General features: G+C 49.7%; 2 protein-coding genes across 2 annotated transcripts in view; both read left to right on the forward strand.

The window, feature by feature from the left end:
- KIAA1671 overlaps positions 1-6550 on the forward strand; it is a gene marked incomplete at both ends in the record, with an annotated part of 31482 nt that extends 24932 nt beyond the window's left edge. The window contains 6 exons of the mRNA XM_079544038.1: positions 1136-1254; positions 3930-4185; positions 4908-5082; positions 5952-6079; positions 6198-6328; positions 6472-6550. Of these exons, the coding sequence (XP_079400164.1) occupies positions 1136-1254; positions 3930-4185; positions 4908-5082; positions 5952-6079; positions 6198-6328; positions 6472-6550 (888 nt within the window). The remainder of the gene's footprint in view (positions 1-1135; positions 1255-3929; positions 4186-4907; positions 5083-5951; positions 6080-6197; positions 6329-6471) is intronic.
- A 3927-nt stretch (positions 6551-10477) lies between these two features.
- CRYBB3 (crystallin beta B3) lies at positions 10478-11996 on the forward strand (the record flags this gene model as incomplete). Its single annotated transcript, XM_079543769.1, has 5 exons — positions 10478-10552; positions 11189-11307; positions 11388-11520; positions 11595-11737; positions 11831-11996. 5 exons carry the CDS (start codon positions 10478-10480, stop codon positions 11994-11996), a joined length of 636 nt encoding a protein of 211 aa, XP_079399895.1.
- Between the last annotated feature and the right edge of the window lie 572 nt (positions 11997-12568).

The raw sequence follows: 12568 nt of genomic DNA on the forward strand, positions 1-12568 counted from the left end.
AAATGGGCACCTTGAGTTTTGCAGGCTGAGAATTGTCTGGCAATGGTGCTTTTTGATATTGGAACAAGTAGCTGAGCCTTTTATTGCCTTATTTCACTTGGTGTTAAAATAGACCACTTTGTCAGCAGCAAATAGCAGCGGTAGGACTAGAAAATGGCAATTGCTGATGGTACACTTGAGGGAATAAGGAAAAAAAAGATGCAGGCATTTGCTCCCAAAGATGCAAGCATTATAGAACTTCTTGAGTAGCTCCTGCCTGTGTTGCTTAGCTATCCTGAATCGTCAGCCTCAGAGCAGCATTCTTCAGATTCACAGAAGTGATGGCACAAGAAACCACACGGCTGGTATGGCACCAAGAGCTGTGTTTGTGTCCGTGCAGAGCAACGGGTGCGTTTGGGTAACTCTACTTCAGTGCTCTCTCCATGCAGATACAAAGCAAAAGGTACAGCACTGCTACGTTTTGGTGCACAGGAGCATCAGTCTGCTGCAAATCGAAGGTGCCAGCAGCAGCAGCTGGCCCACTTCTGTCCCCAAAAGGGAATGGTCCTCGGATGCACTGATCCCCTTTTTATTTCATGCATCTCCTGCCTTCATCAGATAATTCCTTGAGGTATGAAAGGTCAAAGTAGAACGCAGCGAAGGAAAAACGACCCACCAACATTGCAATCTGCCCTACTTTCTGTGCTGTATTTAAACTTTCCAGTAACAACCATCCATTTGCCAAGGGCTTTCTAGTGTCTGGCCTTCTGCTTATTTATTTATTGATGATTTTTGTTTTGAAGGTCTTCCAAAGGAAGTGTTCGAAAATGAAAGCGCTTTTTAAAGCTAGCAAGCTTTAAACATCAGTGGAGCTGACGTTTCCCCTGTGTGCTTGGGGGGCTCTGTGCAGAACTCCTGTTGTTGCATGGGTGAGATAAGAGTTGCTAAAACAAACTAGCTGGTTTCTACCTTTAAAATGGGTTGTTTGGCCAGGAGATCGGTGCTCATGTTGTAGAGAGCTGTGGTTTGGAGCTCACAGCCTTTTTTCTACCTTCAAGTGGAATCAATCGATTCGAAACCACAGCGGGAAATAAAACCGAAGCCATTCAGCCCAGGGATGGAGGAATAATGGTGGGTTTCATTTGCTCTGTTGCAGGACCAGCTGAAGCAATGCTTCACAAGACAGCCCCCTGAAGCCAAGGACACAGACACGTTGGTGCAGGAGCCCGACAGCCAGTATGGCACCTGGAGCGAGCAGCGGCGCAGCGGGGACAGGTGAGCACCATCATCCTGCCTGGGCTGCTTCATGAGAAGCACCCATCCTTCTGGTTTTTGCTGCAAACACTCAAGTGTGCTTGTGCACATGTATGGTTTTCTAAAGTTGCAGTGGGTGTAAGGTTTCTTTAGTCTATAGGTGAAGAACTATTTCGCGGGTGTCCGCCAGCAGCAGTGAATTTAAGTGCCACCCCCAGGGAGAAAGCAGTATCACCACTTCTATAGGCAATGGCAAAAACAGCTTCAATTGGAATAGATCTAACAAGTCTGCTGGTGCGTGAAACACACAAACAGAATGGTATTTTGTAGTGCTAAAATGATAGAAGATATGGGAAAAGTTATTTTCTCGATGATCGGCTTTAACTAAGGTAGTGTAGTTTCACATTGCATTTGTTTCTGTAATTGCAATTAGAAATGTATAGTTGCATGTTTAGAAAGTGATTACCTACTTGTGTGATATGTGGGTCTGATGGGTAGAGCTGGGGATGGGCAGAGGTTCTGCTGTAACTGTCCACTTTCTTCCCATCAGGTAGGTAAGGACGTGGTCTGACCATGGTTGGGCAGGCTGTGTGAGCAGTTTTGGGATTCGGTGGGGGCAACCAGCCTATGGCAGGGATTGGGGGAGCTCAGAGGTGCCTTCCAACTCAACCATGCTGTGATTCCATGACTCTGATCTTCAAGGCCCCTTCCAACCCAGCCATTCTGTGATTCTGTCCTGCTCGAGCCAATGTCTTCTCTGCTCAAGATAATGTGGAAATAGTGTTTTTCCTGCTCTTTTTTGATGCTGTTTCGTTGAACTCTTACAGCAGGTATTAATATCAATTCAACATCGTGTATTTTACACTTGAGAACTCTGAGTTATAAATATATATATATATATATATATATATAAATATTATCGCTTATGAAGTCAAGGGGAGCTTTCAGCTGACAGAGTGACATGCCAGCATCCAGCTTTTCTGTAAAATGAACTGTGATTTTAGTACCTTGTAGGTGTTTTTGGAAATCAGTTTCTTAACCAAGGTGCTTCTCTCAGCTCCTGAAGAGACAGCTATTTCACACTTGAAGGATTAGAAAAGCAGCAGAAAAAATGCTTGGTTTATTAAAGTATTGAACTCTCCATCCTCACATCCTGGCATTTTGTTTCCTCTGTAGCAAATGTTTAGTTTTTAATTCCTGTACCGTGTAACGATGCCTACAGCTCTGCTTGAAGCTTCCACCTTCTGGCATTTTCCAGTACTGGAGCCACGAAGGGGATCATTTTATCCCCCTTAGGAGCATTTCATTGATGCATCTGCGTATGAACTCATTTTCTCTGAGAGGAAGGGAATTTCAAAATAAACCATGACTACATGGCAACAGGATATACATGGCCCTGCTGCTCAATGAGCTGCTTGGAGGGGGAGGAAGGATCATTGTCACCCAGGGCTGAGTCACTGTGGAGCAGGCATTGGGGCTGCTCTGGGCTCGCTGCAAAAAGCTGCTTGGAACGGAGGGACATGGTTGGACTTGGAGGCAGGAATTGGGTTTCTGATTAGCCTATCTACAAGATGGTGCTATTTTCTCAAGCAGTCGAGTGAGCATTTCCAAATTGATGTCATAGAAAATCCTCGGTTACAGATTGAAACAGATTTCATAAGGAAAAACAATTAACTTTTATGGGAAGTGGCTTTTTAGATCGCACGCGAAAGATTTTCATAGAGCGAGTATTTGCAAGTGTTGGTAATGTACTCAAAGCAATATATCTGGGTATATTCATAAAATGTGAAATCTTAATCAAGCAGTAGAAAAAGATACGTAATGCCTCTCTGTAATGAGAGCTGGAAGCATACTTTACATTACAGTATTTGACCATTGTTCCGAAGGAAATTTTTTCCCCTAATTTGCTAATCAGCTGGAGGAGCCCGCTGTGCAGAACTGATGGTGCTGTTTCTCCTTGCTGTGCTGCAGTGTGTGATGGAACTGTGCAAGGAGAGCCCGTAGGAGAGGGGATGAATTAGAAACCACCAAGCAGCGCAGGTTCAGTGAGAGGAGCTGTGTTTCTCCTTGCATTCTCCCATGGATTTTCAGGGTGAGCTCTGCACTGAGTTGCACCAGCTGAGGTGCTGGGCTGCCAAAGGGGAGAGGCTTTGTGGAGGTGTGAGATCAGGGAGGGTCCTTTAACACAGCTCTCATACATTTCTGTGAGAGGTGTTATGTCTCCAGATTGCATCTCCTTTTCTCTACATTATTCTGTATTTCAGTGGATATTTAGATCCACTAATGCTGCAGATAGCAAATACCATTTGAGGTAAAGAATGCCAGACCAAGCTTTCCCCTGGCGCTCATTAGTACCGTTCCTTAATTATCTCAGGGCCCACTGCTGGAGGAGGGAAGCGGCATTCACCACCCACGAGCTGGAACGCTCTGTGCAGCATTCCCTGTGCCAGGCTGGAAATTATCTCACGTCCCAGTGGTTGGTGGTGGTGGCTGTTCAGCAGCGGGCTCCTGAGTGCTTCCCTTCCAGGATTTCCATGGCCTTGGTCGGTCTCGCACACTGAGGTCTATTGTTCAAAACGTGTGTTTGGATTCCTGTGTGTTAGGTTACCTCGTGACTGTTAATGTGTGATGCAGAGTATCCTTGCGTGTGTTTGTTCACCCTGAAGTCTCATAGATTTCATTTTCTTCACCCACAGCTTTGTGCCTGAATCTCCTTCATCAGAAAATGATGTCATTTCCACGAGAAAGCAGCCACCGAACAGCCAGCCATCATCCCTGTCCTCTCAAACAGAGCCCACCTCCCTGGCTGACCGCTGTGACTTCTCTAAAGACCAAAGGAGCACAAGTCTGGACCGATCCAGCACTGACATAGACTCTACGGATGGGACTGAGTTACCTCCTCCAGGAGATGCCTATCCTGATGGAAAGACCACTGACTTCTCCTTCATTGATGTAAGCTATCGTGAGGAAAAGGCAAGCTCTCCTTCTCCGTGAGCTGTACTGCTGCCAGCACCAGCCACCACAAAGCGTTCCCTTCTGCAGACTTTGCCCTCTGTCTTCTGCCTTTTCTTTATCGTAATGAATTTTTCCAGCTAACTTCTCATTTGGAAAAGGCTAAGGGTGAAGGCTATAGCTAAAGATGTTTATTAATAACTTTCTTATGGATTGAGGAGGTAATGCTTTTTTTCAGTGCCATGCTGCTTCACTTGTGGTCTACTTGTTGCTGGTAAGCTGGCGTGGAATTTCAATGGATGGCAATCTGTCATCATGTTAAATTAAATTACAGCCCTCAGCTACACCAGGACTTAGTCTAGTTGTCCTTTTTAGATCCCAGTCTCCCTCTTGGCCATCAGCTGTTACTAGCTAGCAAGGCCCGCATTCATACAGCACTTCAGCAACCCAAATCCCGTTTATTAATTCATTTAGTGAAACTAATTCATGCAGATCAGATGTCCACAGCCAAGAGAGATCAAAGGCCCAGCGTTGCACCCAGTTAGCCACAATGCAGCATCTCCTCATCATTAATTCTCTTTAATATAGCTTCATGCAAGAAGAGTAATGATCAGGCAAATGTATATCATTTAGTTGAACTGTAGGGTTTGGTGCAAATGGGGTGGGGAGCCGTTATGCAGGGGGTGGCTTTTATTTTCAGTCTGGTTTGTTTCTTTTTATAGCAAACCACTGTTCTGGACTCCAGTGCCCTGAAGAACCGCGTGCAGCTCAGCAAGAAGAGACGCCATCGGGCTCCTGTTTCCCACTCTCTGAGGAGAAGCAGAGGGCTGGAGTATGAAAACAGATTTTCGTTGACGGAAGAATCGGGTAGTGCGTGGATGTTTAAAGATTCCACAGGTATCCCTCAGCTGTCTGAAATAACGAGGTGTAATCAACTTGGTTGCAAGGGCAGCAGTTTCTCAATGTTGGATTGCACCCGGAGTTGCACTGTAGTCTAGCAGTAGCTTCTTCTTGCCACCTCTGGGCCATCCTCTGAATTGAGCCTTCCCCTCCGTTCCTTGGAGCCTGGAGGGAGCTCTGCTGCCGTGAGCTACCAAAGACTGAAGTGAAGGAGAGCTTCCATCTCAGTTAGTTCTGGCAGCTGGCATAAGACAAGCTTGTTTGTGGAGAAAATAATGAGTGAAGGGGTTGTGGAGCCGTTAGAGTCCGGAGGAACCCCCAAAGGCCATCTGCTCCCACTGCCTGCAGCGCACAGGGACACCACAGCTCCAGCAGTGCTCACAGCGCCGTGCCCTGAGCGTGGCTGTGTGCAGGGATGGGGCAGCACCAGCTCTCTGGGCACCCTGTGCAGTGCCTCACTGCCCTCAGTGTCAAAACTTCTTTCTTATATCTTTCTTATATCCTTCTCAAATCTCCCCTCTTTAAGTCTGAAACCATTTCCCCTTGTCCTTTCACAACAGATCCTCTTTAGAGTCCATCCCCTTGTTTCTCACAGCCCCTTTAGATACTGAAGGGCCACTCTCAGGTCTCCACAAAGCGACATTCGTTAACTTAGGAGTACCTTTGGTTCCCTTCTGTCAGCCAGCAAGAAATCTTTCTGTTGCTGAGTGTTCAGGGTGATTGTTGCTCCATTGGAGCACTGAACTCATTACAGTGGTGCATTACTATTATTCTTAATACATTTTTGAACAGAAGCAGAGTTCTAGAACAACTTAGAGGTGGAAAGCTTGCTGAACATATATATTTTCTTTTAAACAATTGATTAGAAGAGAAGAAACCTATGCAACAAGAGGATTCTGATGAGGAAGAAAAGACACTGCGTTCTGGGAGACTGTCTGCTATGCAAGGTCAGAGGCTTCCCATATTTCCAGGAATGGACCACTCTGTTCTCAAGGTGAGTAAAGGCACAGTTTGTCGGATCATTTCTGTTTATAAATGTGTGATGGGTTTTGCATTGCACAGCCTTCCTGCTGCCTTAAGAAGGACCCCTGTTCTTTATTTTCACTTTTTAGGCCCAGCTGCGGAAAAGACACGAATCTGAGAGTCCTGGCGAGCCAAGTTCTGCTCAGCCGTTCAAATCCCCTAAACCACAGCTTGGAACTGGTAGCAGAATACTGCCCTCCAGTGTAGAGAAGGAGGAAAGGTGAGAGACTCCCACAAGAGTCAAAAAGATGCAAGGAGGGCTCCTGAGGCTCGAGAAAATTGTGTAATTCTTTTTTTTTTTTTTTTTTTGGTTTGTTTCGTTGATGAATTTTCATTATTAAAGAGTGTGTTTTTATATCCTAGGTCAGAGGAAAAATCTCCTCAGTGGCTTAAGGAGCTGAAATCAAAGAAGAGACAGAGCCATTATGAGAATCAGGTTTGATAAAGGTATCTTCTGATGCTGAAAGTGGGGCTTTGCTAAATGGAAGCATGCAAAGACAAGAGAGACATGGAAAATATTTCCTTAACGTGTCAGTGTAGCAGCTGTGTAAGTGTAAATATTAAAGTAGACTGCATTCCTGGACACATTTATTTACACTCATTCTCTGCAGTCGGTTTTGCTTTGACACCTCTCAGCCCATTTGTGCTGCCATTCCCTGGTGCTTCTATTGACCAGCAGCAAGGCAGCCACTGGGCTTGGATGACCTTAGAGGTCTTTTCCAACCTTTATGATTCCATGATTACGATTGTATGAAGTGGGACTTGTACACAATATGAGCATGCTGATTTTCAGCAGCATTCTGGGCAGCTCTTGGATGTTCAGTGCGTTGAATAGGACAAGACCACAATGACACTGCACCAGTAAACAGACATTTGTGGGTCTTTGCTACTGCAGATGCTAAAAAGTGCTTCACTGCTGTTGTGGTCGGACCAGATGATCTTAGTGGTCTTTTCCAACCTATATTCTATGATATTCCTTGACCATTCATTCATTTACTTCAACAATTTCTGTGTTGTTTTTTCCTTTTCAGATAGCGATTCTAGCTAGAAGAAGATAAAGAAGTTTAACAGAAGCCTTAACTCATCTGAACTTAAAATTCACACGTCATGTTGCTGCTGTTTGCTTCCTGCCTCAACTGCTATGTGCATGGTGCCTTCCTGTTTTGTGGAGAAAGCTGCTTAATATTCATAGTCAAATACAAAGCTGTATCTTTCTGGATGTGGGAGGATGGTCACTTTAGAGCTCCCTGGAAGAAGAACCAGTGGTTCATAGCACTAACTTTCAGAAAGGTTGTCGTGTTTGATGTAGGAGTGCTGTGCACTGGAGAAGTCCCCTCGCTCTAGAACAAAGACTTCATTCCTACCCGGATGCTCAGCACCTGAAAAGTCCAACTTGTGGTAGATGGGTGTGAGGCTGGGCTTTGTGTTTGTTTATGAACATCAGGATTTTAATCACATTTATCTTTTTTGGGGGGGGTTGAAAAAAAAAAAAAATAATAGCTCCTATTGAGAAGGAAGTTTGTGGAATGTGAGAGTGGAAGAACAAATGATGTTTACTGCCATACTGAAAAAGGAAACTTGATGATTTTTTTGTACAATGTATTTTTGATTGGCTTCTACTTCCTTGTGCTCTGCTGATCCGGCAGATGGATCTCTTTCTTTTTTTTTCTTCTTTTTTTTTTAGATGAACAAATTGTTAATTTTGGGTCACCCTTGAAGTGGTGCATTCAGTGTTTTGTCAGCATGTGGGATAATTGCTTCATCGGAATGTCTTTCCTACAAAAAAGGATCAAGCAATAACGTCGACCAGTTCTCTTTAAAAAGATATATATACATATATACATATATATATATATATAAAAAAAAAGAATGTAAATACTGTTTTTTTTATAACAAAAAAAAAAGGAAGACAAGAGGGAGGATGTTCTACTCATATCAGGGTTCCAGTTGATTGTCGAACGTCACTTTCACAGCAGTTTGGATAATCCCACTTCACGTTTTTATCCGTTGATCTGTAAATACCCGTTTTAAGTTCTGTTTTTATGCCGACTGTGTGGGACGGCCTGACGGTGAGCTGCGGGCTCAGATGATTTCCTTGTCCTTCTTTTGCTAAGGCTGAGGTTCCGGCAGCCGCGCCGATGGCCTCAGGCGTAACGCGGCTCTCACGGCTGCCGCTGGTCTCCGATGCGGCGGTGTTTTGAACGCAGGTTTGGCTGTCAGGCACGATGGCCCTTCGGGGCACACCTGATCCTTTCCCCCATGAAGTGCTCTTTTCAGCAGCCCGTAGGAGGAGCCGCCTGTTGCTCCGACCCCGCTGCCGGGCGCCCTTCGCTCCTGCAGACGCAGCCACCAGCACTGAACTTTTTCTCCTTTTCTCCTTCACCATCCCAGCTCCTCAGAAGGCTCCCATTCCGGCGGGGCTCCCACAGCAGTGCGTCTGCCCACGCTGCTGCCTGCCGAGCCCGTCGCTGCCAAACCCGTGTGCCACTGCTCCTCCCGGAGGAGCTGCCCTGCTCATGGGCACGGCAGCACGCAGGGCCCATCTGCACGTCTGCCCAGCTCCGCTTGCAGGAGCAGCTCCCCTCACGGCTCTCTAATTAAAACCCTTCCTTGCTGCCGTGCCCCATTGCACACCGTTGCCCCCGTCCCATCTGAAGCCTCTTCCACCTCCCCAACTCGCCACCTCACCTTCCAGCCCCGAGCCGTGGATGTCTGCTCAGATAGGGTCAATCACAAGAGCTGCCCGTAGCCGATTCTCAACAAATTGCCCGTTTTCTTCCCTTCTCGTTAGATGGTGGTGGAAAAGGCAGATCTGAGGTCAGCTTTGTGCGCACGTCTGTTGGAATTTTTCAGGCAGCGTTCACCAGCTCAGTCCCACTTTAAAAAGGATCTAGAAATCAGGTAAATTCCCCCTGCTTACCAGACACTTAGGCAGGCTTAATTCAGCAGGCTGACGGCGTTGCGTTAGAGCTCATTGGAGAGCTGGCTGCTCCACGGTCTGACAGGTGAAGGCAGAGATTCTTTGCCCACAGCCTTGGCTCTGTGTTTGGGGAACAAATGCGTATGCATTTCCACGTCTGCTTGGACAATGCACTGAAATTTACTGTATTTAGTAGTTCAACCTACTACTGAGAAATGTTTAATGCTTACATGTCTAATTAAAAAGCATCTTTAGAATGGTGTTGAATGGGAAAGTGTCTTTTCTGCTCTATTTCTTCACATTGTATAAGAGTTGAATATCCCTACTTCCTTCTCTGCAGGTTCTCACTGTAATAAAAGATCTATGAACATGTTCCTATGTGATAAATGGCAGAACAGACTGTAATACACTTTACATACACGTTTATTTTCGTTCCAAGTAATGCTTGTTGAATTCTTCACACGCTTCTGTTGCCACGCGCTGTGTTTGCTGTTCAGGTGAGGTGGGAACGTGCCCTTAAAGCGGTGCGTTCATCAGCTCTGTGTTAATTAGAGACACCTAATGAGTCAGTTGGGCTGTGGTGTGATCCCAGGGCAGGCTCCCATAGCCCATTGTGGTCCCATTGGGGGTGAGCCAGTCTCTGCCTTGGGAGGGAACCATGGTGTGTGTCACGCTCTGCCCCAGCTGAGTACAAGTGTTGGGAAGGAGGAGCAAGTGGTTTCTCTCATGGATTTGACCTCTTTGAGCAGGAGCAGGTCAGCAGTAGTCGCTTTTTCTTCATCCTCATGAATTACAGAGGGGGGAAAAGGTGGGCTTCTAGAGAGGACGTGGCTTTGGGGGCAGGAGCAAGGCTGTAAGATGGGTTTGGGGATCTGCACGCCTTCGCCCTTGCCTCCATGCCGTGAGCAGCCCCCAGCAGCTTCAGTGCCCTGCACGGTGTTTGCTTGTGCTCTGCCCCAGCCCTGCCCTTTGCTGCTGATGGGAGAGTTTTCCAGAGCTCCTGGCAAGAAGCTCCGTGAACGTGCTGACGCCGATTTCGACGTTAATCTGCGGCACATTTTTAAGGGGCGGCCGGGAGAAATCCCAACGCTGCTCCCATGCAGCGCCGCGCGCCCGCCCTATTGAGATGAAATCTCACGGATGGAATCAAGCGGACGCGGCTGCTGCATCAGCATCCGAGCAAAGTGCTGCCCTGGGCAGACGCAGCCCATAAATAGCGCGGCCGCAGCTGGGCATCGCCGCGGGACACAGCAAGAGAGGTGTGCGGCGCAGCCGGGCCGGGGCGAGGAGCGGCGCTGCGGGGTGTCATTAACCGCAATTAACCAGAACGGCACGCGTGGGGCTTGCTTGGATCCCGCTCCTATTAACCCTGTAGCAGTGGGGAGGGTCAGGTGCCTCACCTGAAGCCGATGCTGCGTTAACGGCCGCGATTTGGGTTTTCCAGGCACGATGACCGAGCAGCAGAGTCCCCCCGAGCAGATGGTGACTGGGGAGGGCGCTGGTGAGCGCGGTGGCAATTACAAGGTATGCGGGGATGGTGGTGACACGCTGCCTGTGCGTGTGGTCGGTCACTGTGGTGTCACCAGCACCCGAGTGCTACGTGGTGAAGCCCCTGGCTGCGCCGGTGCCATCAGAGCCACCAGCAGCTGCTGTGTCCCGGTGTGTTTGTCACCTCCCCGTGATTTTTCCTCTTGGGCTGCAGTGCGTGCAGCTCCAGGAGATGGAGCACTGCTGCGGCTCTCTGCTCGGGCGGTGATGAACTGCTGTTTGTGGGTTTGGGCTGAGGGCTGTGGGTGTCACCTCTATCCTGCGTGCCGCCATGTGACCCAGACGGGGGCTTGCAGCTGGGACCCCCCCAGGGTGGGGGTCTGCCTCAGCGCTGCACAGCAGTCTGTGTGAGGCAATGGGGCTTGAGGTGAAAATACCCAAATATGAGCTCTTTCTCAGGGGCTGGAGCATGCCTGGGATGTGGTGGGACCGGTGGGAGCCAGCACTGGGCCACGGATCTACCATCAGTGGAGCACTGTCCCCGGCATGGGGATGTGATGCTAACATCCGTGTGGGTCTGGCGGGCTCCAAGACTGAGTGCTCAGCTCAGCTCTGTGCTGCCACAGGATGCGCAGCCACCCACAGCAGCTGGTGCTGTTTCTGCACCCCCAGATCACCATCTATGAGCTGGAGAACTTCCAGGGCCGCAGGTGTGAGTTGAGCGAGGAGCTCCCCAACGTGGTCGAGAAAGCTCTGGAGAAGGTGGGCTCCATCCAGGTGGAGTCCGGCCCGTAAGTTGGGGGGTGGGACTGGGATACAGCTACCCTGGGCCATGGCCCCCTGTGGGGAGTGCTGACGTGCTGCCCTGCAGGTGGCTGGGCTTTGAGCGGCAGGCCTTTGCTGGGGAGCAGTTTGTGCTGGAGAAGGGTGACTACCCACGCTGGGACTCCTGGTCCAACAGCCACAACAGCGACAGCCTCATGTCCCTCCGCCCCCTCCAGATCGTGAGTAGTGGCAGTGGGGGGCCCAGAGGGCTGGAGGGGGTCGTGGGGTTATCCCTAACCCATGTCCCTCTTAGGACAGCCCTGACCACAAGATCCACCTCTTTGAGAATGCTGGCTACACCGGGCGCAAGATGGAGATCGTGGATGATGACGTGCCCAGCCTGTGGGCCCACGGCTTCCAGGATCGGGTGGCCAGCGTCCGGGCCCTGAACGGAACGTAAGGGTGACAGCGGTGGGACGGGGCAGCTCTCCTGTCCTGGGGACAGCACATTGTCCCCACGGCCCCACTGAGCGCTGCTTCCATGCGCAGGTGGGTGGGCTATGAGTACCCGGGGTACCGGGGCCGCCAGCACGTCTTTGAGAAGGGCGAGTACCGGCACTGGAACGAGTGGGATGCCAACCAGCCCCTGATGCAGTCGGTGCGCCGTGTGCGGGACCAGCAGTGGCACCAGCGTGGCTGCTTCGAGAACAGCTGAGCGTCGTGCCGGCCCTGCGATGGGCGGTGGTGATGCTACCGCCGGTGCCATCGGTTTGGTGTTCTTTGTGCAAAAACCTCAATAAAGCTCTGAGCTGAGGCTGTGGCGCTGCGTGCTCAGGGTGGGAAGCGGGCGCAGCCGGGGCGCACGGAGCGGGTGCAGTGTTACATAAAGGCTGCGGCCGTCCAAAACCAACAGCCCCAGGGCTGCGGCTCGGGGCGCTTGCCAAGGGTTTGTTCCCTTCTCAAAGCATCTGCCTGGGCCGTGGGAGCGATGCCCCTGAGCACAGCGGGACCAAGGCTGGAGCACGGCTGGGCATGTGGGCAGCTCATACGCTGTGCAGCACCCAGAGTGGGGCTGACCCACGGCTGGACTGTGCCCCATGTACAACCCCCCCAGTGCCTCGCACAGCCCTCAGCCTCCTGTGCATCCTTCATCCCTGGGGCTGCTCCTGCATCGCACACTGCAGCACTGTGTCACCTCCAGAGCTGTTGCTTCCCGGGCTGATCTCCCCAACACTTCCCTGCAGCCCCTTTTGTTGCAAATGCGTTCTGTGCCATGTGCCATGCTGT

Source organism: Tetrao urogallus (assembly GCF_951394365.1).
Source record: "Tetrao urogallus genome assembly, chromosome: 17".
Taxonomy (NCBI): Eukaryota; Metazoa; Chordata; class Aves; order Galliformes; family Phasianidae; genus Tetrao; species Tetrao urogallus.